This window comes from Thalassophryne amazonica, chromosome 20 (assembly GCF_902500255.1).
Source record: "Thalassophryne amazonica chromosome 20, fThaAma1.1, whole genome shotgun sequence".
In the NCBI taxonomy this organism is placed as follows: Eukaryota; Metazoa; Chordata; class Actinopteri; order Batrachoidiformes; family Batrachoididae; genus Thalassophryne; species Thalassophryne amazonica.
This window is the reverse complement of record NC_047122.1, coordinates 56820165-56846111: the sequence shown is the minus strand read 5'-3', so window position 1 is coordinate 56846111 and position 25947 is coordinate 56820165. Positions and strand designations below refer to the sequence as shown.

The window sequence follows — 25947 nt, the reverse complement described above, 5'->3', positions numbered from 1 at the left end:
TTTCATATCTGATGACGTGATTGATGGGTTGCGGCAGCAGTGCTGGTACAATCCCATTTGGGTTTAAAATGTGAGTAAAACGCGATGGTGAAATCAGAGTGTTCAAGACAGTGAAGTGAACGAAAATAAAAGGCAACTGGATAATGTGAGCATCGTGGGCAATGTGCTGCAACGTTGGCTTAATGAAACATTACTAGGCAAAGGAATTAGGTCACTAAGGGTAGCCTAGCTACCTTGATCTCTATGCAATATTTCAGCATTAGCATAATCCTGTCAGGCTTGTAAAAGCACTTACAAAAACATGCTCACATCCACCGTGCCAACACATCAGGGTAGCAAAATGTGAAAGGGAGTCAACGGGGGTTGCATTAGGGTTCGAGAAAATCAAAACCCAACACTGCTTTCTTCTTCAAAATATGAGAAGGAATCCGAAACATTAATACTGTCCCGTAATGCTCATCCACTTAGAGATTCTTTTGTGAAACTTGCTGAATTAGTTCTTTCATGGGGCTTGTGCAGAAAGCTCACAGTGAGGGTCGGACCATCCCAGTGGAAGCTTCAAATGAAACACTGCAATGTTTCATTGAAATACGTATGTGCACATACACACATGCCCACTCACGCAGGTCTCAAGCTCGTCATCACGAACTGAAGTTCTTCCCTAGTGTATGCAAATCGCTGTAATGAGCTCCACGAGGTGCTGAAAAGGCCTTCCCATTCAGGGTGAAAGGTCAGTATTCCCTCACGTATATTCAGAAGAGGTCCTCTCGGGTCATGCAGTGTTTATGTGGAAACCTCAGCAGCACTGTGATCTTTTATGCATCATGCTTTGTCCGGGCAGGGTGTTGAAAGTTTGAGGCTTGTGTCCACTTCAGATTTTATTGAAGGATGATTTTGCAGTAGTTTCTTCTTTCTTGCAAATGATTTTGCAAAGTTCCCATTCCAAGAAGTCCACAGAGTAAAGGTGTTCATGTTCTTCCACCACTGAGATAGGATGTGGGACATATACAGCTATGTCAATTTCTCCACTGACATCAACAGAAGTCTGTAACGCCTTCATAGATCCTGCATGTGTCTGGGTTCACCCACTAGTCTTTTTTTTTTATTTCATGGGCAAAAAAGAACATAAATTATTCCAGTCAGATTTAACACAGAGGACCATGGAAAAAAGTCAGTGACTTACCAACACTGAAATAAAACTGGCAATAAGGTGATAATTTGCATAGATAGTTACATTTAGTTTGTCTAAGTACTTGTAGCCTCTGAAACTGAAGTACCTTGTATAAACACAGCAGTAATTCTGAATTGTTAGTGCAACATCATGTTAAACGCCTTGAATTAAAACTGAAAATCGATCCTACAAGCACATTGCGATTGTTTAATTCTATTGTTCTTTGTATGGAGGGAAATTCACAAAGAAAACTATGTACTGCATGTACATAAATGCTGGTAATTTCTTAATGGTTAATGCATTTTTTTTTTTTTTTTAATTAAGACCTTGAAATAAAACAGAAAGTTCACTGTAGAAGGGCTGGCTGACTGTTTCAGCATTTTACTCAACACGAGATGCCTTGATATCATATTGATTTTGTAGTGCCAAGCATTGATTAGCTACTAGCAGAACTGATAACATTAGCTACTTCATCAGTGTATAAATGAATGCAGACACTATTTGGTCCTTAGGTATGTAGACAATGACATTATTTGTAATTTTTTCCTCTGCAGTCCATGCACACTTTTAGATAAAGACATACCTGGGAACAGCTTAGAGACTTATATTCATGAAGTTCTTGTGTAAAGGTGTTTGGTGATGCAAAGACCTTTGCAGGAGCATGAAGGTTGAGGGTCCTGGTGCTTTCTGTCTTACTGTATGAATTAATTAATTTATTTATTTGGCACAAATAATTTATTTATTTGGCACAAACAGGTTCAAAATAGCAAAGAAAACAATTTAACAATGTACCCATGTGCCCGACAGGGTGTAGGCAGAAGCAAAAGCTTATAAATGCCCACCCCTTTACCAAAAAAAAAAAAAAATATATGCATATGTATAAAAAAGAAAATATGCATATACTGTACCCATGATAGTAAGTAAGACCCTTTGGCTGCTCCCATGTTTGCACCCGGGGTCACCACAGCAGAGTCAAGGTGGATCTGCATGTTGAATTGGAATAAGTTTTCAGTTTTGCCCTTCCTGATGCAACTCCACATTACATGGAGGGAATGTGGCAGGGGTGGGATTTGAAACCAACTGCACAAACCATGTGACCACACCTGCACATATACCCGTTATAACAAAAACAAAATATAAATTAATCATCAAACTAAAATTTCAAAACACAAACAGCAAACAGCAGTGCACCATGCACAAACCCAAAAACGAAACAAAATCGATAAACCTAATTCATAAGCCAATCAAGTTACCAAATGATTTAATGTATCAGAGCAAATATTCCAAATATTAACACCTTTAACAGGAACAGTGACTTTTACAGTAGTTTGAATCTTTGATTTCTGATGGTGAGACTTGGAAGTTAACCAGTTACATAAGGTGACACCAAATGTATTTTGTACTTATATGTAGATTTGCATGAGTATCACTTGCATTGTCAGAAATGGTCAGGTACGAGTTTTTGTCCGTGTGGTGCCTTTCTCTGGACATGATCCAGCACAAGTGCCTCTGTTTTGATGACCCCAGCAATTATAATAAGGTCAAGGGAGTGCCCCAACTTCACCTGGTTGTAGCAGATAGGTGATTAATTTCAAACCGGGGGATTAACCGGTTAGTAGTTGCCAGCTTCACTGGATGCATGCATGACATATTGTAAACCTCAATGAAAATGTGCACATGTTCTCTCATTTATATTTTATCTGTCTGACGTGCATGTGTAGTGCAGCCTTGTGAGACGCTCCACACCAGGGGTGGCCAATCATGTGCCATAAAGGGCCGAGACACTGCAGGTTTTCCGTGCAACCAGTCACCTCAGCAGGTGATTTCATTAATGATCCCCGGAGGAGCTGGGGGAGGTGTGTGGATCGGGAGGTCTGGGCGGCTTTGCTTGAGCTGCTGCCCCCGCGACCCGACTCCAGATAAAGCGGAAGAAAATAGATGGATGGATGGAAGCCTGGGATGTCTAAAACATTTGCACAGTACCATATATAGAGTAATTATGATGTCATACAAGCTGTCAAAAACATTTGACCATTGAGATGATGGCTTCAACACCATGAGAATCAAAGTACTGCAGCGCTAGTGGAAAACCTATCAGCTTCAAAAGGCACTATCTTAAAAATATAACGCAACGCTAAAATACCCTCAGTCGTATGAGCATTGTGTTCTTTTTAATTTTAAGTTGTTTCATTAATTATTAAGATCCTGTTGTTTTACCTACAATTTGTACATGTTCAAATCAAATCATCATTTGTTCATGTTGTGTAAATCAAGGAATATTTATAGATCACCCTCTGTGCATTTGCAGTTATTAATGAGACAAATTTAACTCCATAGGAAGTTAGCTTTGAGTTAGCAGAAGTTAGCGTGCAAACTAACATCCTCAAAATGTCTTGTAAATGACTCCAGCATTTACAGTTGTAGAACTGTTTATTTCTCATTGGCGTTTACATAATATACCAGCTATATAAAGCTGTTAGCAAGTAGCTACACCAGGAAGTGACATCACCTTGCTTTCCTTGGCAAAATGTCTTGTAAATAAGTTCAGAGGTGTTATTAGTTTCTGAAAACAGCCTTTTCAGTTTTAGAAGTGTTTATTTCTCGCTAGCTTTTACATAATATATGAGAAACATGTATATAAACACACGAAATAAAGCAGATTTGAAGAGCCCGGCGACTGACGTCACAGTGCAGCTCTACTCTGATTGGCCGTCACCCGCGTCACTCAAAAAGAAAACAAATCAGATTGAAACAGAATGTTTCTTTTGAACCTCTTAAAATACATCAAGGTTAGCCATCTTTGAACTTGTCCAAGGTCCGTCTACCAAGAATGTTCTCTGTGAATTTCAAGAGTCTGGCAGTAGTGGGACTGGACTTATGTTGAACACGGACAGACGGACAGATGGATGACATGCCTTTGCAAAACCCAGTGGCCATATTTGATGGCCTCAGGTAAAAATAGCCTGCAAGTGGTCTTATCCTGTAAAATATCATGGTTAGCCCACAAGCCTTTCCTCCTACTGGTATTCAGAATGTGAGTATTTTATGTTGGAGGGTTACCTGTAGTTGTTCTCTTCTCCGTCTATGTAGAAGCGGTCATAGTGTGAAAAGGCTTCGCTGCCGTCTCTGTCTTTTAGCTGGATGTGCAGACTGTATTCCCGGGAGCTGGTCAGTGTATGGATGATATCATTCCCCAACCAGTGCTCCCCAGACAGCTCCCCAAAGCCCTGGAATGGACACAAAGAGAGCAAAACAATGGGATGAAAACAAAAAAAAATCTAACAAGAGGGATGACTCAACGCCTAATCTGCCAAGTATTTTGAAGTTAATATGAAAATGGACCTCAATTTAGGAAGCCACATTTATCATAGTGATGACATCAGATAGTCCACTGAGTTTATGAAGTGAATATTCCACTCCCAATGCAAGCAGATGCACAAATGACACTTTAATTTACCTGGAAATCCTGCACTGCCCAGACTTGCAAAATCTAAAAATGTAGGTTGTCTATATAAATGTGATCCACTGCATTTTTTTTCTTTTTGGTAAACATCAACATGATCTCCTTCACTATTGTCATGAAGACTATTCCTAATTTCTTTCACAATTTATTCCACATACATATGATCAGTCAGTCTGCATTTTCAATCCCAAATCAGAAAAAAAGATGGGAAAAGAAAAAGAAACAAATAAACACACACACACACACACCATAGGGATTCTGACATTTACTTTGACATCTATTTCATTGCAAACATAAACTCAAGATATTTCATAGTTCATGTGATCAGCTTCTTTCCGTTTGCTACTATACACTAATTCTTAATTTAAGGCTTGCAACACATTCTAATAAAAGTTGGGACGTGGGCAATTTATTCTAAACATATGGATTGAATCATAAATTCATACATGAACACCAAGTCAATTAATGTATCTCTGACTTCATTTACATAAATTATTAAGACATAAAAATAGTATGATACTGTATGGTAAATCTGTGGCAAGTAGGCACTTTTCAAAAAGCAAGCGACCATGCTGGAAACAGACTAGTGAGGGAAGCCACCAAATCACGCATGACAACTCTCAAAGAATTATGTGACTGGAGAGACTGGAAACAGCACATTTGACTGTTGCATCCCCATTCACATACTCATGTTGGCCTGGAGTAGAGAAAGATTCTAAAACAGGAAAACAAATCTAAGGGTCCCTTTCACACATGACACGATTGAAGCAGAGTAGTGCACAAGGAGGAATTGCATGCCATTCATGAAAAATCGGTGCTGCATCCAATGCCTTGTCCACCTGTCACTACAACTATTCGCACACACCAGTGGCTGAAAGACAGAGAGTGCCCTGTGAGAGCCCATTCAATCCCTCTTGCCGCAGGTGTCAGCCAAATTCCAAGTTAGTGGGGTGGCATAGCAAAACAATTGTGCATTCTGTGATAAAAGCATAGAATTTGGCACACCTATTCTAAATTAACTGCTGTTTCTTTTCAGATATGGAGACATCCTGGAGCTGACCTCTAAAGACCTACAGGGGTCAATAAAGAATTACACAGAAGTCAAAATTTAAAAATGCACCAATCATGTTGAATACTACACCACATTATTTGTCTGCTCATATCAATTCCAAAAAGGTATAGTTTGGACTATCTATAACTGAATGTTCTGGAGTTATGGGGTAAAAACAGCAAAAATGCTGACAAAGGTCAGTTTCAGTTTGTATAGGGGTCCAAAGTTAAAGTTGCTCCAGTTTTGGTAAAAAGTTATGCAAATTATTGGCTGAGCTAATAGGATTGATAAATGGAAGCGTTTCGACTGTGCTGAATGCTTGGCCTCCAATGTAAATGTCAAACAAGGTTGACGTCCATTGGATTCTATGACGTATGACATATTGCCCCGTAACATGATAACTAAGCATGACAGATGGGGCAAATTATTCCTTGCAATGTGTTGCAGGTCTTAAATGGAAGAATACATGGATATTAAGAACAATGAATTTCATCAAAGAAAATATGGAAGATGGGTTCATACTATTTCAAATGAAACAGAAGTTGATGTAAATGTAATGATCACCATTTTTCTTTCTTTTTTTTTGCATTTTCCATGTTATTCCATTTTTTCCTGATTTGGCAATGAACATTACCAAAAATGTACAAAAAAAAAAAAAAAAAAAAAAAAAATTTGTGTGTGTGTTTATTTGTTTCTTTTTCTTTTCCCATCTTTTTTTCTGATTTGGGATTGAAAATGCAGACTGACTGATCTATGTATGTGGAATAAATTGTGAAAGAAATTAGGAATAACATATTTTCCAAAATATTCCAAGAATATAAAAGTACACAAATAAAAGTACACAAACTCACACATGAGTAGTGTGAGTTTGGAGGCCAGATTAAAAGTTAAAATGAAGGAATCTGCAGTGTTAATGAAAGTAAATGGGCTCCAGTGAGTGTTCTGTGGGAATAATGGCTCTGACAGAGCTGTTTCACAGTGGGAATCAATGTTGTCGCACCAGGGAATTAATAATAATGTTGTCTTGAGAGAGACAGGCAAAATGCAACTTTGGTTAATGAATCCCACTAAGGGCTTTCAAGAACAAAATGTCATATTTGACAGACACGAGGGAATGTGAGAGGTGAACTCGCAGTGTGAAAAGGTCAAATTAATTTGAGCATGCATATGCTAACTGTCAATCACTGCCGCTATAATGTTAAGTCTCCTTACTATTTGTATTTTCAAGGCAGAAAAGTAGATAATCGAGTACTACATCTGTAGATTTTGATTAGACAGAATATAAATAGAATATAAAATCTATTTGAATGTATCACTTCTGATTGGTTAATCTAGGTCACATGATTATGTTACCCTACTTTACTAGTTTTCTATCCATATATACAGCCAAAATTATCTTATCAAGTAATGATTTTAAACACTCCATGTGGATGCAAAATATTTGTAATTATTAGAGGTGGGCGGATCGATCCTAATATTGACAATATTGATACCAACGCTGGTATTGATATTGAACGATCCTTGTGTAAAAATATTGATACTCAAGCTTTTTTTTCTCTCCCGCACGCAGATTCATCAAAGTCTACTCTCTGTCTGTAAGAGCAGCGCTGCACTGTGTCACACAGTATGGAGCAGTGCACCCTTGTATTGTGGTTTGTCAGCCCTCTACATCAGGAGATTTTGTTTTAAGTTGTGTTGAGTGATATTTTTAAACAAAAATGTGATTGTGATAATAAAGTATTTTGTTGTCACATGCAATGTTTGGTGAAATTCTATCCTAGATCTTTTGGATCCTTTGGATCTATGAAGCTTAAATATGAAAAAGTATCGGTATCGATTTGGCGATACTGGGCCTGTATTTACTTGGTATCAGATCAATACCAAATTCCCGGTATCGCCCACCTCTCGTAATTATCTATAAGCACAAAAAATAAATAAATAAATACAATGATTGGGATCCGAGCACCTGTTGCCACAGTAACTTTGAAAAGTTACTTTATTAGTTACTTTTTTAAAGTTACATGTTACAGTTACTTTATACAGTTACTCCATTAGCAGCTGTGGACAACTTGTCGGCAGCTGCTGAATGTAAATAATAAGTAACTAGTAATCTAACTTATTTATTTTTAAGACTGAGTACTCAGAAAAGTAATTATTAAGTACTTTGCTGATTACTCAATCTTAAGAGTAACTAAGTTAGATTACTAGTTACCTTATTAGTTACATAACTTATTAGTTACAAGTTGTTGGCAGCTTCTAATAAAGTAAGTGCATAAAGCTGCATAAGTAACTAAAAAAGCAACTAATAAAGTAAATTTTCAAATAACTGTGGCTAATACCGGCAACTAGGTTAAAGACTGACCCCATACCATGCATGTAGGCCACAGTGTCTCACACTTGATAATGGGTCAAAGTATGAAGTCACCATACATATCATAAATTTTAAACTTTATTTAAAATCTATCTCTAACCCTAAACCTAACCTTAACCCTACCCATAACCCTAACCATAACCCCTATGGTTGCACTACGTATGAATAGAATTAAGAATTAGTTTGGCTCCTTATGAATACTTTATATTAGATATTATCCATGCATTATTAGTTGTCAAGAGTTTGTTCTTGCATTTAAGTGATATTGAATATTATATAGCAAGAATCATTTATCATTTCACCAACAGGGAGCAACATATGGGCACAAACTGGGAGAATGCTGGACTGGGAGCATGAACAAGGTCACCAGAGACCTTCAGCACATAGGTTATCTGCCATCCACAGTGCCGCTCGCCCTCCAGCGTCCAAAATGGAGCCAAATATTTATCATTCGCTTGTGAAAATATTGCTTTGGTTTTAGTGGGGTCTTTTTGAAGCTCTTATTATCTTTTCCTTTGTGTTTGCAGTGTGTTATGCATTTTATTCCAAGTTCAAGCTGTGACAACTGATTTGCTGGAGCAGGTGAGAAACATTTTTTTTTTGTTTTCACTCTTCAATCTAAAATCCCAATCTGGCTTTTACTTGATAATTTAATACAGTCAGGAAGACTCAACAGGATGTTTCACCCCGCCCCCCAACCACATACACACACACACCACACACACACACACACACACACACACGCTATTCACAAACTATTGATTCCTTTGAGAAAACTGTGTGATGCGATTCTCAAAGACATTATTTAAATAAAAATCCAAGCAAAACAAAAGTGTGCTCAACAAGAGGCCTGGAAGAACTTCATAGTCCCTTGTGTATGAAAACTGTATTGGGTCCAGTCACAACTTCTTTTTTTTTAAAGTGTCATAATATCCAGCTTTTCAGCCAGCTAATGTGAGTCATCCGGTGTCTGAAAAACACATTAATTAAAGATGTAGCCAACATAAAATCATCACAAAAAATGTTTATCACTTATAATATTGTGGAGACTGATGGAAGTAGTATTTTCAACCACTGAAGGGCTCAATATTTTTTGTTAGCATTGCTGCCAGTGCCCTCTGTAGTAGTTAGCCTGGTGGCTAACATTGCTACTCAGGCCCTTAGTAGTTAGCCCTGGTGGCTAACATTGCTACTCAGGCCCTTAGTAGTTAGCCCTGGTGGCTAACATTGCTACTCAGGCCCTTAGTAGTTAGCCCTGGTGGCTAACATTGCTGCTAGTGCCCTCTGTAGTAGTTAGCTATGGTGGATAGCATTGCTGCCAGTTCCCTCTGTAGTAGTTAGCCATGGCAGCTAACACAATCTTGTCGTAATATATAAAATTCTGCTCTTGGCGAACAGTTAGGGCAATTAAAATTTCCTCTGAAGATACACAATAAAATTGTGTTCTTAATATTACCACTTACACTGCACAACATACAAACCATATCCACTATCACTCATAAAACAATGCACATCCATTTATTCTACTGTCAGATTCACTACAAATGAGGGCAAGAAGCAATTGGTGTGTTTCGTTGGGGCGTCCCAGGGCAATGGCCACCTCGTGACTACTTGAGGTGCACAATGTTAATGATAGAAACCAGATACGGTCACTGTGAGCTTTTCCTCCATGCTTGCTTGCTTGATGAAACCAAAGTGTGATTGATTGTTTCAGTACAATGGTGGCATTCGGTGACATTCTTGTAATGCTACTGAACACGCTAACATCTCCGTAAGATGTCGTATAAATCACCTCAGCGGTATTATCTTGTTCAAAAACAGGATTTTTGGATTTGTACTAGATATATCCAAATTAATACTAGATTCATCCAGAAAGACAGCTGTCTCAGAACATATTCTGCCATCTTGGATTATTTTGTTCAACCAACCAAGCAAAATGTGTCACACTGACTTCCCCCTGGATGCCTTCAGAAATCCTGTGGTGGAAGACGATATTTTACTTTGCTGTTTCATCTAATACAACTGACTATGCTTTGGGAAATGTTCTCTGGAACAGATCTGTCAATTGACTATGATGATCCCAGATGTGTTGCACTTCATGTGAGCATGATCTGTACCACTTGATTGTTTGGACAATGGGACTCTATTATTATTGGGACTGTATTTGCTTGCTTAGCTGAACCATCTCTGTCTTTGCATGTTTGACTTTTTTGGGGGGGGGGCTGTGCTTTCTTAATTATAATTGTGTTATTGTTAGTATGGCCAGAGCAGATGGTCACCTGTCTGAGGCTGGTCTACCTGAGGTTTCTACCTATAATCAAAATTACCTGTCAGAGTTTTTCCTTACTGCTCTTACTAATATTCTTGCTTATGGGTGGGTAAGGTTACACCTTACCCTTGTGAAGTGCCTTTGGGTGACTTGTGTTGTGATGGCGCTGTACAAATAATTCTAATTGAATTGACATGTGTATATGTGTTTTGCATGCACATGGGCGTGTGGGAGTAACACTGGGAGAACGAGTGAGAGCAGGTGCAATAACACAAGGGGTGGTAGAGAACATCAAGGAGGCCAAATACAACAACCGTGGGTCACCTGGGATCACAGGCTTGCTGGTATCCCACGGCTGTCTGTGCACGGACCGCCCACGGATAGCTAGTGGAACCCCCCGTGTGGTCTCACAATACTGATCTGTTCAGGAAAATGCACAAAGGTTGCATCCTGCATCACCCACCGCTTTGTAGTCCCTCCACCCACGATGGAAGTCTACAGACCCGTTTCTCCGATGCTGCAGCACCGTCCACCCCCCGCCTCTGGTCTTCATATCACAGAAAACCTGCAGAAATGAAGGCAAATGACAACACTATCGATGCTAATCTCAATCAAATTTGACCATATGTGTCAGTAAACTGGGATTAATTTCAAGCTATCACACCCCTCGGCGGCACTGCAGTCAATGCGGGGAGAGTGATGGGAGTCATGGCTAGAAATGACCTGAAGAAATAAAACACATCATTTTGTTGTTATTTCAAGGTTGCCTTGGAAGCTTCAGGAACACGGAGGGGGAAGTGAACATTTCTAGGTGCCGTGCAATGATATGACCCAGGTGGTTAGGAGAAAAAAAAAAAAATTAACATATCAACTTCCTCTCCTCTAATTCTCATGAGTGAGTCCTGAAGAAGAGGCGCCAGCATTTTTGGTTCCCTGTGTTGTTTCCTTTCTTACTTGGCTTCACTTTTGCCATTTGTAGATAGGAATAAAATGCACTTATTCATCTGGTGACAGCATTTGAAATATATACTTGTCAAGGGGATCCTTTTACAAGCTCTCGGTGTTAACTGGACACATTCCAGCTTCTCTTGGGCATCGTGATTAAATGAATATGTCGATTTCTCCTGTGAGTGGTGAGATTAAATGCATTTTGTGTTGCTAGGGTTATTTGCACCACCGTCAAGGAGCTTGTTTTCATCGCCATTTGTTTGTTGGTGAGATCTCCAGCACAGTCTTACATTTATTTTCATGATCCCATCACAAAATGAGTGGCATTTCGATGACATTTGTTTTCTTTTGTTTTGCTATTTCCAACCCTACCCCTTCACCTAACCATAACCCCCACAGACGCCCCCCCCCCCCCTTTTGCTTTTTACAATAGGTACCTCAATGAAGGCTATTGCTATCTCGAGCTGGGTTAATTCCTACATCACCCTGTCTGTATGGACAAACAATCTACATTGTTGCCACCCAGCTTTAAAAGGATGTCAGATTGGCATCCCATCCAGGGTAGTGGCCGTCTCTCCTCTGCTTCAAACTACAGAAACCTGGTAATAAGACCAACGATGCAATGGGGCAAATATGTGAAATGATTGTACAGACATTTTTGAAATAATATTAATGATAATGTAGATGTCATACAATGTGTATTTTGGATAATAAATGGTAAAATACAAGATGCCATTTGGGAATACCTTCAAAATGCTCTCTTTCTAACTACATGCCATACAGTCAAAATGAAGTGTAATTTCAATGTTTTCTTACCTGCCTGTACCAAGTACATTGCTTATTTATTTATTTATTTATTTTTTTAAATATATTTTTAATTGAGCTTGGCACAATATCTTTTTCATTATACAAGTGTGTGGACAATTTGGTGCTTTTACCATAAAATCCACAATCATAGTGACATTTTACGCATAACTTCTATGCTAATGGGCCTCAACATACAGGACTGACTACTATTACTACTACTACTACTTTGATAGCTAATTTTGAATCTTTGCTCTAAATCCTGCCTTTGTGCTACAACTGTGATCTTGTTTACAGTGATCATCATTTCAGCATTGTGTCTTGAGTTGATCCTTAATTCTGATGATGTTTACAGCAATTATTGGATCAAAGGAGAGATATTCTGCAAACAGACAAACAAGCTGACGTGGAGACAGCAATGACAACATAGCCCCCATGAAATGACCAAAGTGAGGGTTTAGGCATTGCAATTAGATCAGCATTTCAAGATCAGAGATTACTGATCAGGATCAAAGATGAGTACTCATGATCAAAGTTTAGCAGTCTGCTGTGTAAGCAGAAGGATGTTGGATCTAGGCAGAAAGATGCCTCTTTGACTCCCATATAATGTTTTAACTGCATTTGAATATCAAAGCTAAAGGGTGGATGCATCATCAGACTGTGCAATGTTGACTAAAATTACTATCATGTGACATTTGTTACTTTCTAATAATTTGTCTGTTGGCTTCCAAATAGCTGACTTTACCCCATCTGAATTGTTGTGCAGTGTGTGACTGCTGATATGTGAACATGTATTTCTATTTGTCATACGTCAAAATACGTAATTTGTCATACATCAACATTCTATTTTTTTGTTATAAAACCAACAGAGCACTTCTACAAAACAGGAAAGAGAAATCATACTCGAGAGGCGCTAACATCAGAAAACACAGCAGCCACAGCAATATTCACTGATTATCCCACATTATGCCAGCGTTCTGGCCTTAAAAGCAACACGCTGAGTATAAAACCAAAGCCTTGAAATAGAATTCTCAATTGAAGTAATATCCAATATATGGCCACTATTCTGAGTCATACCAGCAGAACTGTATTGAATACTGCAGATTCTCTTATTAGTCAGTAGTGAGTCATCTGGGGCAAAGGTTTTATCATAAACTTTAAAAACAAAGTACACTTTATTTGGCGTTATGATTTTTTAAATAACAACACAGCCCCAGCAGTTTGTGAGGTATTTAACTTTGAATCATGTTGATGGGTGTGATATATACATATATCATATCATATACCTATAAATGATATGCCAATATGATTGGATAAAACACTAAAGAATAAATAGCAATACACCGGGTAATATTTTTCATACCACCCGAGTATCGGCCAATCCGGACAGCAGAGCGGCGCCACGACGAAGAGGCATGGTCAGAGGAACTGTGAAATACTGGTGACTCACTGTTAATATTTCTTATGTGTCCAACCTTGTAGGTTGATCGTTAAAATTAAAATCGTTAGTTGTAATTATTTATAGGAAAAGGTTCTATTTGAACTTTGAATGTTTACACAGGAGAGAAAAGTGAGAAAATCTTAATGCTTGTTTGAGAAACCCATCTATAATAATTGTAAAAAAATAACGCTGACTACTTCGCTGATTTTGCCTATCGCGGGTTATTTTTAGAACGTAACTCCCTTTCGCGGCCCTCGCAGTTTCGCAGATTTTTTTAGTGCAATTTTGCATGCTTCCTTCTTTTTTTTTTTTTTTTTTTTTTTTTTTTTTTTAACAGCGCATTGTGTTCTGCGTCCTTATCAGGCGGGCTGGTCGCGGCACTTGGTCGGGCATCACCGCGATTGCTCTCACTGCCTCCAATGTGCTTACTGAGTCTGCAGGCTCGGTAAGCGCCGCAGCGGCCACTCACACCGCCCCTGTCTCTGCTGGGCTGAGCTGCATCCAACTCCAGCACCAGGTCCAGAGACTACGCTCACTGTTTTGATGCCACAGCACCCACTGCACGGTCTCAGTAACTGCAGCCGCAGAGCTCCGTGGCCATGACTTGGATTCTTTGCGGGTCCCATATCCATACTCCCGGAGGCAGTGAGTGAAGGGAGAGCATGCGCATTGTGTTCTGCATGCATTTATCACTTATAGGTATATGATAAAATCATTATCAAGTTGTTTTACCAATGAATATGGCTTTATACATACACCCTTCGGCCTCAGGGTGCCTCAGGTGTATGGTTTTCTTCAGGGTGTATAAATCCATATTCATTAGTGAACAACTTGATAACTGATATTATATATATAGGGTGTATAAATCCATATTCATTGGTGAACAACTTGATAACTGATATTTTATATATATATATATATATAATCAAATTCTTGCAATAAACTTAATTGTCTGCCAACAAAATTATGCTTTCATTACTATTTCTCAGTTTGGTTGTCTGTCTGGCTGTCAGGAGGATTATGCAAAAACCTCCAGACCAACTTCCATAAAATTTAATGGAGGGGTAGAGCATGGGCCAATTTCCATTTTCTATTTATTTTCATTTATATAACACCAAATCACAACAGAGTTGCCTCTAGGTGCTTCACAAAAGTATGGTCTAACCTTACTAACCCCCAAGGGCCAAGGTAGAATATTTAAAATAAAATACAATTGTGGAGTGGAACAGTGCAAAATGGATTTTTTTTTTCATCTTCTTCTTTTGTCTTTCTTTAACATTCCAGGATAGGGTTTCTTATTTTTATTCATTTTAAGTATTTTCCGGAGTAGTCTTACCGGTTAAAAAAAAAAATTATTATATATTTATTTTATTGTTTTGTTTTGTTTTTTTCATTGTTGCTTAGTTAGTTTTATTAGTGTCCTTTATTCTTTAATTATTAGAGTTTATTTTGTTTAGTGCTTTGATTCCTTGGGAAAATCACAAATAAATAGCCATCATAATAATTATTATTAACAACACGTGTGATTTGTATTTATTTATTTATTGTATATAAGTCACACCGAAGTATAAATTAGAGGACCCCACAAGCTAGTAAAAATGTGACTTATATTTCAGTAAAAAGGGTATTTGTTTTAGACTTCATTCATTTCTCAGGAATACTACATGGACCTCTGTCCATCCATTTTCAAAACCGGTTTATTTCAGTTAAGTGTTAATGGCGTGGCAGATGTAGTGCACAATAAATACCTTAATTAATTTTATATATCACCAGCAGTATGCATTGTAACTATTTATAAAATGCATATTATGAAAGACAGTATGTACACTTTTAAAGCTTCAGTATGTACAATGTAGGAGTTTTTAGATTATATTAGATTAGATTTTTTAGAATGTTATTGATCCCTTGGGAAGACTCCCTCAGGGAAATTGAGGTTCCAGAAGCATTTTATAGCAGCACACAGGGTAAGAAGCACACAGAGTATTCAAAGTGAAAGTTAAAAAAACAAAACAAAACACAGTTTACAAATTTAAAAATATAATAGAAATATACAAATATAAATACCAGACATACTGATCAATACTGGTTTACTGGCTACAAAAAATAGTTTTCATCATCTTAGATTAAGTTCTTCACATCGCTATAGGAGCTGGTCCCTTTCATGGAGGCCATCATGTTGCACTGCCGTGTTAATACAGTAGCCCAAAATAGATACACTTTCTCTGCTTTTCATATGTATTTTGCAGAACATCTGAAAGAATGAAGAAACAAAGAGGAGGAATTGATGGTTGCTCCCCTGTACACCATCTACTGGTTACTAACAAGTTTTAGAACCATTATTACCTCCGCCAAGGAGGTTATGTTTTCGGTCGCGTGCGTTTGTTGGTTGGTTGGTTGGTTGTTTAGCAGGATTACTCAAAAAATCCTCAACGGATTTCAATGAAATTTTTACCAGGGGTGTATCTTGGCCTAACTTAGAAGTCATTGAATTTTGGTAATGATCCGGAACACGATGCGGATCCAGCAATTTTTTTTAAGGATTCTTTATCATTGAAGGATAGGGCCAGTCTCAACATTTGTGCATCTAACTTCATGAAGATGGGTCACAAAAGCTGAACAAATTAACACAACAATACAACAACAATAATTTAGCATTTGTTTCTCCTCATTGAATAAACTTGTTATTATAAAATAAAAAAAGTGTAATTCATGCAGTTTCTCTTTATAAATACATTTGCTGAAGAGCTAAGGGTTTAACCACAGAATCTGAAACATGACGGTAGATGCAGGAAACGATGTGGAATAAGTCTCTTTGCCAAAGGGTATTACATGTGACGTCCGTGACCCTATGGCCTTGGTGGAGGTTTGCGCTCTCTGAGTGCTTCTAGTTTTTGCAATAATTTAAATAACTGGACATGTGTTGCATTAAATTTATAAGATATATTGTAGAAGATCACATAATCACCACAGGAGATCAGACTATTGGCATTAGTGAGGTTTGGCCCTTTTTGAGTGCCTATCTTGTGTGGGTTGTAAACATTGTTAATTTGCAACATTTGTAATGAATTAGTGATTAGGCTGACTCAGAGGTAGATCTATGTGCATCCAGCAGAGATGTTTTCTGCACACTTAATAAAAAAAAAATTCCCATGATGCATTGAAAATGGTATACGGTCTGATTTTATGCAGCCACCCTGCCTGCCAGACACTTTGAAATTAGATGGCATAGATTGAAAGCTACAATGATTCTTTCTTTTTTGTTTAATGTGGGTGGTTTTGAGGAGGGGCGGGGAAGGGGGGGGGGGAGGGATCAAACTTTCATCTTTGAAACTACATTGGCCCCAGTTAGCAGGAAACACATGGCATCAATGCCAAACACCTGGCTGCCCCGCCAGGAAGGAAGACGGGGAAAAAAGAGGAGGGAGAGGGGACGGTGCCAAACGGCAAACTATGTGAAAGTATTGAATAATAACAATAAACTATTTGACTGCTGTTTTTTTTTTTTTTTTTTTTTTTGGTGAAATGAGGTCTGATGGTCAGACCGGAAGGCAAATTGGGATTCACAGAAAATGTAGCCTGCCAAGAGAGAGACCGGTTGACTGGTTGAGGTTGCGAGGGCGAGATGATCTGAGTCAGCGGAAGTAAGGTACCCTCCTCAGCTATTACCAAATTAACTTTCAGCTACACACGCTCACTCGCCGTGACGCCCATCGGGTATAACACTCTTGTTACTTTTTACTTGACTGCTGTCTTCCCAGCATGGCATTTTTTATCAACCCCTGTACCAAAATCCCAGCACACCTTCCAATAAAACTGACGGCTTTGACCTTCCCGAGTTTACTGAGCTCCATAAAAACTGGTAAGCCCTCAAAATGTCAATATTTAGTGTGTGATGTTCCAAGTGGAAGTTGGTATAAAGTAAATAATACTGAGGAAAAATTACGGTACTTTTAGATACGGCAAGAAACACTGGTGAAATTTTGTTACACGTTGCAGTCAGTTATGTGATATTTAGCGTGAAAAGGCAATGACCTTTAAAGCCTCAGTACCTTGGCAGTCTGGGAGGAGTTGGGAAGACGTATGCTGTATATTCCGCTCTCTGTCACTCCTGATCGCAGGATCTCAGCACAATCTCTGAAAGTAAGGGGCTCTTCTTTGGGCGTGTTGGAGATTTCTGCAAAATCATGAAGATATGGGATTACCAAGAGGGTTTTACATGTGAAAGCAATTTTGGACACAATTTAGTATATATTAGGGATTTGCAGTTTGAACTACTCAACAAAAATATAAATGCAACACTTTTGGTTTTGCTCCCATTTTGTATGAGATGAACTCAAAGATCTAAAACTTTTTCCACATACACAATATCACCATTTTCCTCAACTATTGTTCACAAACCAGTCTAAATCTGTGATAGTGAGCACTTCTCCTTTGCTGAGATAATCCATCCCACCTCACAGGTGTGCCATATCAAGATGCTGATTAGACACCATGATTAGTGCACAGGTATGCCTTAGACTGCCCACAATAAAAGGCCACTCTGAAAGGTGCAGTTTTGTTTTATTGGGGGGGATACCAGTCAGTATCTGGTGTGACCACCATTTGCCTCATGCAGTGCAACACATCTCCTTCACATAGAGTTGATCAGGTTGTCAATTGTGGCCTGTGGAATGTTGGTCCACTCCTCTTCAATGGCTGTGTGAAGTTGCTGGATATTGGCAGGAACTGGTACACGCTGTCGTATACGCCGGTCCAGAGCATCCCAAACATGCTCAATGGGTGACATGTCTGGTGAGTATGCCGGCCATGCAAGAACTGGACATTTTCAGCTTCCAAGAATTGTGTACAGATCCTTGCAACATGGGGCCGTGCATTATCCTGCTGCAACATGAGGTGATGTTCTTGGAAGTATGGCACAACAATGGGCCTCAGGATCTTGTCACGGTATCTCTGTGCATTCAAAATGCCATCAATAAAATGCACCTGTGTTCTTCATCCATAACAGATGCCTGCCCATACCATAACCCCACTGCCACCATGGGCCACTCGATCCACAACATTGACATCAGAAAACCGCTCACCCACATGACGCCACACACGCTGTCTGCCATCTGCCCTGGACAGTGTGAACTGGGATTCATCCGTGAAGAGAACACCTCTCCAACGTGCCAATGCCAGCGAATGTGAGCATTTGCCCACTCAAGTCGGTTACGACGATGAACTGGAGTCAGGTCGAGACCCCGATGAGGACGACGAGCATGCAGATGAGCTTCCCTGAGATGGTTTCTGACAGTTTGTGCAGAAATTCTTTGGTAATGCAAACCGATTGTTTCAGCAGCTGTCCGAGTGGCTGGTCTCAGACGATCTTGGAGGTGAACATGCTGGATGTGGAGGTCCTGGGCTGGTGTGGTTACAAGTGGTCTCCGGTTGTGAGGCTGGTTGGATGTACTGCCAAATTCTCTGAAACGCTTTTGGAGATGGCTTATGGTAGAGAAATGAACATTCAACAGCTCTGGTTGACATTCCTGCTGTCCTGCTGGTTGACATTCCTGCTGTCAGCATGCCAATTGCACGCTCCCTCAAATCTTGCGACATCTGTGGCATTGTGCTGTGTGATAAAACTGCACTTTTCAGAGTGGCCTTTTATTGTGGGCAGTCTAAGGCATACCTGTGCACTAATCATGGTGTCTAATCAGCATCTTGATATGGCACACCTGTGAGGTGGGATGGATTATCTCAGCAAAGGAGAAGTGCTCACTATCACAGATTTAGACTGGTTTGTGAACATATTTGAGGGAAATGGTGATATTGTGTATGTGGAAAAAGTTTTAGATCTTTGAGTTCATCTCATACAAAATGGGAGCAAAACCAAAAGTGTTGCGTTTATATTTTTGTTGAGTGTAAAAGGTTTTTTTTTTTGTTTTTGTTTTTTTTGTTTTAGGCAACATCACAGTTGGGATTTAATTAATTATTAATTATTCCTAAGGTCCCCTGCATCCCGTGTAAGGATTTTGGCATTGCTAAACATCTTTGTCCAGTGACTTCCTAAGTCCATATACTCTGGAAAAGTACTGTATTGAGATTTTTTTTTTTTTTTTTGGGTCTCTTCAACAAACCATATTTTTGACAAATGGTAAAAAAAAAAAAAAAAATTACAAATATTGAAAAATAATTAAAAATTTTGATTGAAAATATGGATTCAATCAAATGTTTGAAACAAGAACCCTTGAACAGGCAAATCACCCACCCAGCTTTGGGAAAATTCTGTACCGGATTTTACTTCTGTTTTTAATTATGTATTTGAATATTTATTCATTTTTAATTATTTATTTAAATTTTATGTTGAATTGTTTCATGTGAGGTGCCTTGAGACAGCTTTTGCTGTGATTTGGTGCATTATAAGATAATTAAATTAAATTAAATTAATTAAATTACCGGATGACCTCGTGGAGTAGTAAGGTCATGTGGTACCAAGGAGTTGCAGGTCATGTCAACATGTTGAGGACCTAGTTCATGTTTTATAGCCTCTGTGAGCCAAAATACGACTTTGCACTCACACAATACCCCACAATGGGAATGGGAATTTATTTATTTATTTTTGATTTTTGCAAATTAATTAAAATGAAAATGTACATAAGTATTCACAGCCTTTGCCATGAATCTTAAAATTGAGCTCAGGTGCATCCTGTTTCCACTGATCATCCTTGAAATGTTTCTACAGCTTAATTGGCATCCACCTGGGGCAAATTCAGTTGATTGGACATGATTTGGAAAGGCACACACCTGTCTACATATAAGGTCCCACAGTTGACAGTGTATGTCAGAGCACAAACCAAGCATAAAGTCAAAAGGAATTGTCTATAGACCACCAAGACAGGATTTGTTGGCCGTTGCAACAATCTGGGGAAGGGTATAGAACTTTCTGCTGCTTTGAAGGTCCCAATGAGCACAGTGGCCTCCATCAACCACAAATGAGTTTGGATCCACCAGGACTCTTCCTAGAGCTGGTTGCCTATCTAAACTGAGCAACCCAGTGTTCACTCTGTCAAAATTCCGGTATTCCTCTGTGGAGGTAGGGGAACCTTCTAGAAGGACAACCATCTCTGCAGCAATCCACCAATCAGGCCTGTATGGTAGAGTGGCCAGACCGAAGCCACTCCTTAGTAAAAGGCACATGGTGGGTCATGTTTGGTGGAAAGCAGGCACCATCCCTACAGATGGTGGCAGCATCATGCTGTGGGAATGTTTTTCAGTGGAAAGAACTGGAAGACTAGTCAGTATTGAGGGAAAGATGAATGCAGCAATGTACAGAGACATCCTAGATAAAAACCTGCTCCAGAGCACTCTTGACCTCATACTGGGGTGACGGTTCATCTTTCATCAAGACAATAACCCTAAGCACACAGCCAAGATATCAAAGGAGTAGCTTCGGGACAACTCTGTGAATGTCCTTGAGTGGCCCAGCCAGAACCCAGACCTGAAACTGATTGATCATCTATGGATAGAACTGAAAATGGCTGTGCACCGACGCTCCCATCCAACCTCATGGAGCTTGTGAGGTGCTACAAAGTGGAATGGGCATAACTGCCCAAATATAGGTGCACCAAGCTTGTCACATCATATTCAAGAAGACTTGAGGCTCTAACTGCTGCCAAAGGTGCATCAACAAAGTACTGAGCAAAGGCTGTGAATACTTATGTACATGTGATTTCTTTTTTTTGTTTGTTTTGTTTTATTTTGTTTTTAATAAACTAGCAAAAGAAAAAAAAAAACCTTTTCTCTTGTTGCTAATATGGGGTGTAGTGAGTAGAATTTTGAGGGAAATAATGATTTTACTCCATTTTGGAATGAGACTGTAACATCACAAAATGGGGGGAAAAAGTGCTACAAATCAAGTCACTGCTCCTGTGGTGACTGGACAGCTGATGTGCCAAGATAGGTTTGTTTGAGCCCAAGATCCTTCAAAGTACAGTGGTAGCAAATGTTCAACGGGACAGAGGACGGCTGCATGGTGCTCACGAAATGTAATTCAAACATAAATGTAAATCATTTTGGGCACAGCAATGAGATTTTACTTTTAGGTTTTGACTAAACTGATTTATTGCCTGGTTGACTTCATGATTTATTTTTGCTACAGAGACAATAAATCCATGTCCCTTACAGGGCTACTCCACAGGTGCATCGTTCTACTATGATTTCCCATCATCCAAAAAGTGCAAAAATGAGATAAAATGGTTTAATCCATCTTTCCCACTAACCAGCTGGCTTATAAAGTGCAAACCTGCCCACCCGTCTGAAAAAAAAGTCAGGATTTGCTCCCTCTGCCAGACATGATCGAGCTGTTCAACTTTAACAAAATAACAATAACTTTTAACCCCAATAGAGCACAATCAAGCAAGATTCAAGCCGTAATCACTACGCATACCCTGTAAAGATGATTGAAGCCGTTAAGACTGCAAATATCCAGACGTTACCACATGCTGTCACCGATTTTGAGAAACAGGATGAAATTCTTAAACAGTCCAAAATCTGAATTGTGATTTCAAATCTGGTGCCGGTGAGGGCCATAACTACCATATATACCATGTTTGTTGTAGATTGACAAAGATGGATCAAAGAGTTACTATGATGCTTAAAAACATACCCTGATTTGCCGTTGTGGATTACGCAGGAAGAAATGGTAAATGGACTGCATTTATATAGCGCTTTTCCATCTGCATCAGATGCTAAAAGTGCTTTACACATCAGTGCCTCATATTCACCCTGATGTCATGCTGCTGCCGTGCAAGGCACCCACTACACACAACTAGGGGATTAAGGACCTTGCCCAAGTGATTTTCCAGTCAGGCTAGGATTTGAACCGAGGATCCTCTGCTGTCAAGCCCAACGCTTAACCACTAGACTATCACCTCCCTTAAGGGAGGGATGCATTCTCTGGAATAGCCCTCTTACCTTTACAGTGGTTGACCATAGCCACTAGCTGCTGCACCGTATCTGAAAGCACCTCTTGCTGTCTCTGTATTAAGGTGCTGTTCTGTGATGAGCTGCCGAGTTCACCCTGGAGTTGACTGACCCGGTGACTCTGTCTCTCCAGAACCTCCTGAAGCTGCTGCTTCTCATTCTGCAGACCCAGCAGCTCTCCTACTGTAGCGCGCCTCCAACGCCACAAGCCTCTCTTCCAGAAAACTGTCAAACACAAAAGGTGAAAACTCATCCATCCCAGTATTGATGTATTATTGTGAGAACTGCTTTTATATAATAAATCGAAAAAATACTAAAAACCCATATTATGTTAAATTGTGTTTCTGGATCTAATATATGGTGTGTTAATCAGGTGGATTTTGGCTGGAGAAATGACATGAATGTGATACACCTAGTTCACTGTTTATTTTTCTGTCTTTTCCTGTATCGGTTGAAATTCCAAAGGAAAACACACACACTTACACTGTATACAGTATAAACCCTCTGTGACAAAACCAATAGGTTTTCTGAATTAAGGTTTTGAAACTCAAGTAGAGCAGCTACGAATGTCGCCATCTTGGAAGTGCCTAACTCTGCTGAACCCCTTACAGGCTCAAAAATAGGTAAAACTGTGGAACCTGTGCAAAACCAGTTTGAATCCTGAATGCATCTTGCAATTGTCAAACAAGTTGAAACTATAGCTGATTGGAGGTGGGGATTCCCCGTAGATCGTTTGACACCTCATGGCTATAACAAATTGTTACATACATATAACAGATGTTGTCAGTTATATACGTATACAGATTTTGTCCATTTTGTACATATAACAGATTTCAATTATAACAGACAAATTTCGCTGGTCCAGCTGAATCCATTATATGCAATTTTTACTGTATTTAAAAACAATACAGCATATAAAATTGTCGAGGCTAACACAGTAATGCATAAAACCTATTTCCATTGAGGTCCTCGGAAAAAGTAAAAAAAGACAAGGCAAAGATTAACTAACAGGCTAACTTTGGTTTGGGGGCTTGATTGATATTTTTTGTGTGTGTTTAGGGTGGTGGTTTTCAACACGGGTAGCTTGAGTATTAAATGTATGACCAGCATACAGATTGCATCTGTAACCGTTGCCCCATCAATGGATGTAATATCAGCAAACTATGGACTAATTTGCTCTTGATTTAGAGCTAACAGTGCTAACATAAGAATTAAATAACATTAAAATTTCACATAATGTAAACAGTGGAGCACCAAATGTTTTGTTTGTGTTTGTACAATTAACCAAACAGCAAGACTTATTATGTCTGATAATTGTGATTAAATGCTGAGAGAATGCTGAGTCATGGCCTCGCTAACTGCCACTGCTAGCGGGGCCCTGAATCCAGCATACAGCTGTTATTCAAAGTGGCCATATCCCTAATTATTCATGACTTTATGGCATAAAATTGATTAAACTGATGAGTTAGATAAAAAAAAAAATGCAGTCCTGTACAGTTGTTGTGTATGCTGAAACTATAGACGCCAAAAGTTTTTATTTGTTTTTTCTTAATACCAGACTGTAGACTTGTTTATTTGTGGTTTAAATTTGAATATGATAACATGGAGGTTTACATGGGGAACTGCAAGATTTGCCACATCCGCATTGGCTTCAATTTAATCAAACGCCATAAATCCAACAGGCTGATTTCACCAGCTTTATTTGCAGTGTCTCATCGAAACAATCCAATTGCTCTGACTCAATGTGCTAAATTTCAGTTCTGTGCATGTGCTGGCTAAATGCCTCAAACTCTCACTTTCTGCAACATTTCACTGTGCACCCTGGAAGGAACACTAAGACAATCCAAATTATTTTTACAATCACATCCATTTCACAGTCACTTTGTGAGAGAACATTCAATAAAATTGGCATAGCGAGCTAACAAATTGTTCTCCTTTGTGGTTTGAGAAGCGGTGTAAGCACGGAGAGTAGTGATGTTTAAACAGTTCAGGGGTTTTGATGGTATAAATATGACTTTTTGGATCACATTGCATCCCATACAGTTAAACGGTTACGCTTATGAACCCGGCTATTTATTGTTATCATAATATATATTGCTTTTTTCATATCCTCAGAGTCTCTGGGGTGTGCCGTGTTCCCTGCCAGTAGTATTTTGCATGTTATGCCTACGAAAACAAACATGTCTCTTTCTTCATTCCAGTTGGCCGAATGACAAAACTGGCTCCATGTCCTGTTGGATCAGTGGGACTCGTCCCTCATAACCACAAGAGTCCTCATTTCCCTCTCACTCAACAGCCTCCTGGCTGCAAAATCAGTTTGACCTTTGTGATTTCACACTTCCCGTCACAGTGTTTGCTTTCGTGAAGACGGATTCATTTATTTACATGTCAGCGCCGTGTCATCAACATGAAGGACGAGGGCCTCAGGGCAACGTAGGGCCAACAAGAGTCAGATGTGTAACAGGTGGTGTTGGTGCATTTTCACTTTCACTTGGAACAGATGGTTAGGATGATAAGAAATGAGATACCTCTGGGTGTCAATCATTGCTCTGACACTTTGGGTTCATGCAACATGCTCCTGCTTTCCAGCTGTGCAAAATATGCATTTTTCTGGATGTCCATGTACATGTGCAGCATTAAAATCGCTTCGAGTATAAATAAACCCCAAGGTACTGCCATTTTTACCCAAGGCCATCAAATCTGGCCATCAGGTATTGCAAAGGCTTTTCGTCTGTCGGTCCATCCGTCCATCCATCCATCCATCCATCCTTGTCTGTGCTCTGCATAGGTCCTATTACAGAAATTCACAGGGAACAATCTTGGGACACAGACCTTGGACAAATTCAAAGATGGCTAACGAAGTTAAAATGTCAGGCTCCTCTCCTGTGGAACCAGCTCCCAATTCAGATCAGGGAGACAGACACCCTCTCTACTTTTAAGATTAGGCTTAAAACTTTCCTTTTTGCTAAAGCTTATAGTTAGGGCTGGATCAGGTGACCCTGAACCATCCCTTAGTTATGCTGCTATAGACTTAGACTGCTGGGGGGTTCCCATGATGCACTGTTTCTTTCTCTTTTTGCTCTGTATGCACCACTCTGCATTTAGTCATTAGTGATCGATCTCTGCTCCCCTCCACAGCATGTCTTTTTCCTGGTTCTCTCCCTCAGCCCCAACCAGTCCCAGCAGAAGACTGCCCCTCCCTGAGCCTGGTTCTGCTGGAGGTTTCTTCCTGTTAAAAGGGAGTTTTTCCTTCCCACTGTAGCCAAGTGCTTGCTCACAGGGGGTCGTTTTGACCGTTGGGGTTTTACAGAATTATTGTATGACCTTGCCTTACAATATAAAGCGCCTTGGGGCAACTGTTTGTTGTGATTTGGCGCTATATAAAAAAAAATTGATTGATTGATTGATTTCTGGTATATTATATCAAAGCTAGGGAGAAATAAACATTTCTAAAACTCAAAATGCTGT

At 39.3% G+C, this 25947-nt stretch overlaps 1 protein-coding gene across 1 annotated transcript in view; it reads right to left on the bottom strand.

Annotated features, from left to right (window-relative positions):
• Window positions 1–25947, bottom strand: part of angpt2b (angiopoietin 2b) — a 94170-nt gene that overhangs the window by 46270 nt on the left and 21953 nt on the right. Inside the window, 6 exon segments of the mRNA XM_034160413.1 lie at window positions 2262–2274; window positions 4232–4398; window positions 10789–10890; window positions 17568–17692; window positions 22471–22657; window positions 22659–22704. Coding sequence (XP_034016304.1) covers window positions 2262–2274; window positions 4232–4398; window positions 10789–10890; window positions 17568–17692; window positions 22471–22657; window positions 22659–22704 — 640 coding nt within the window.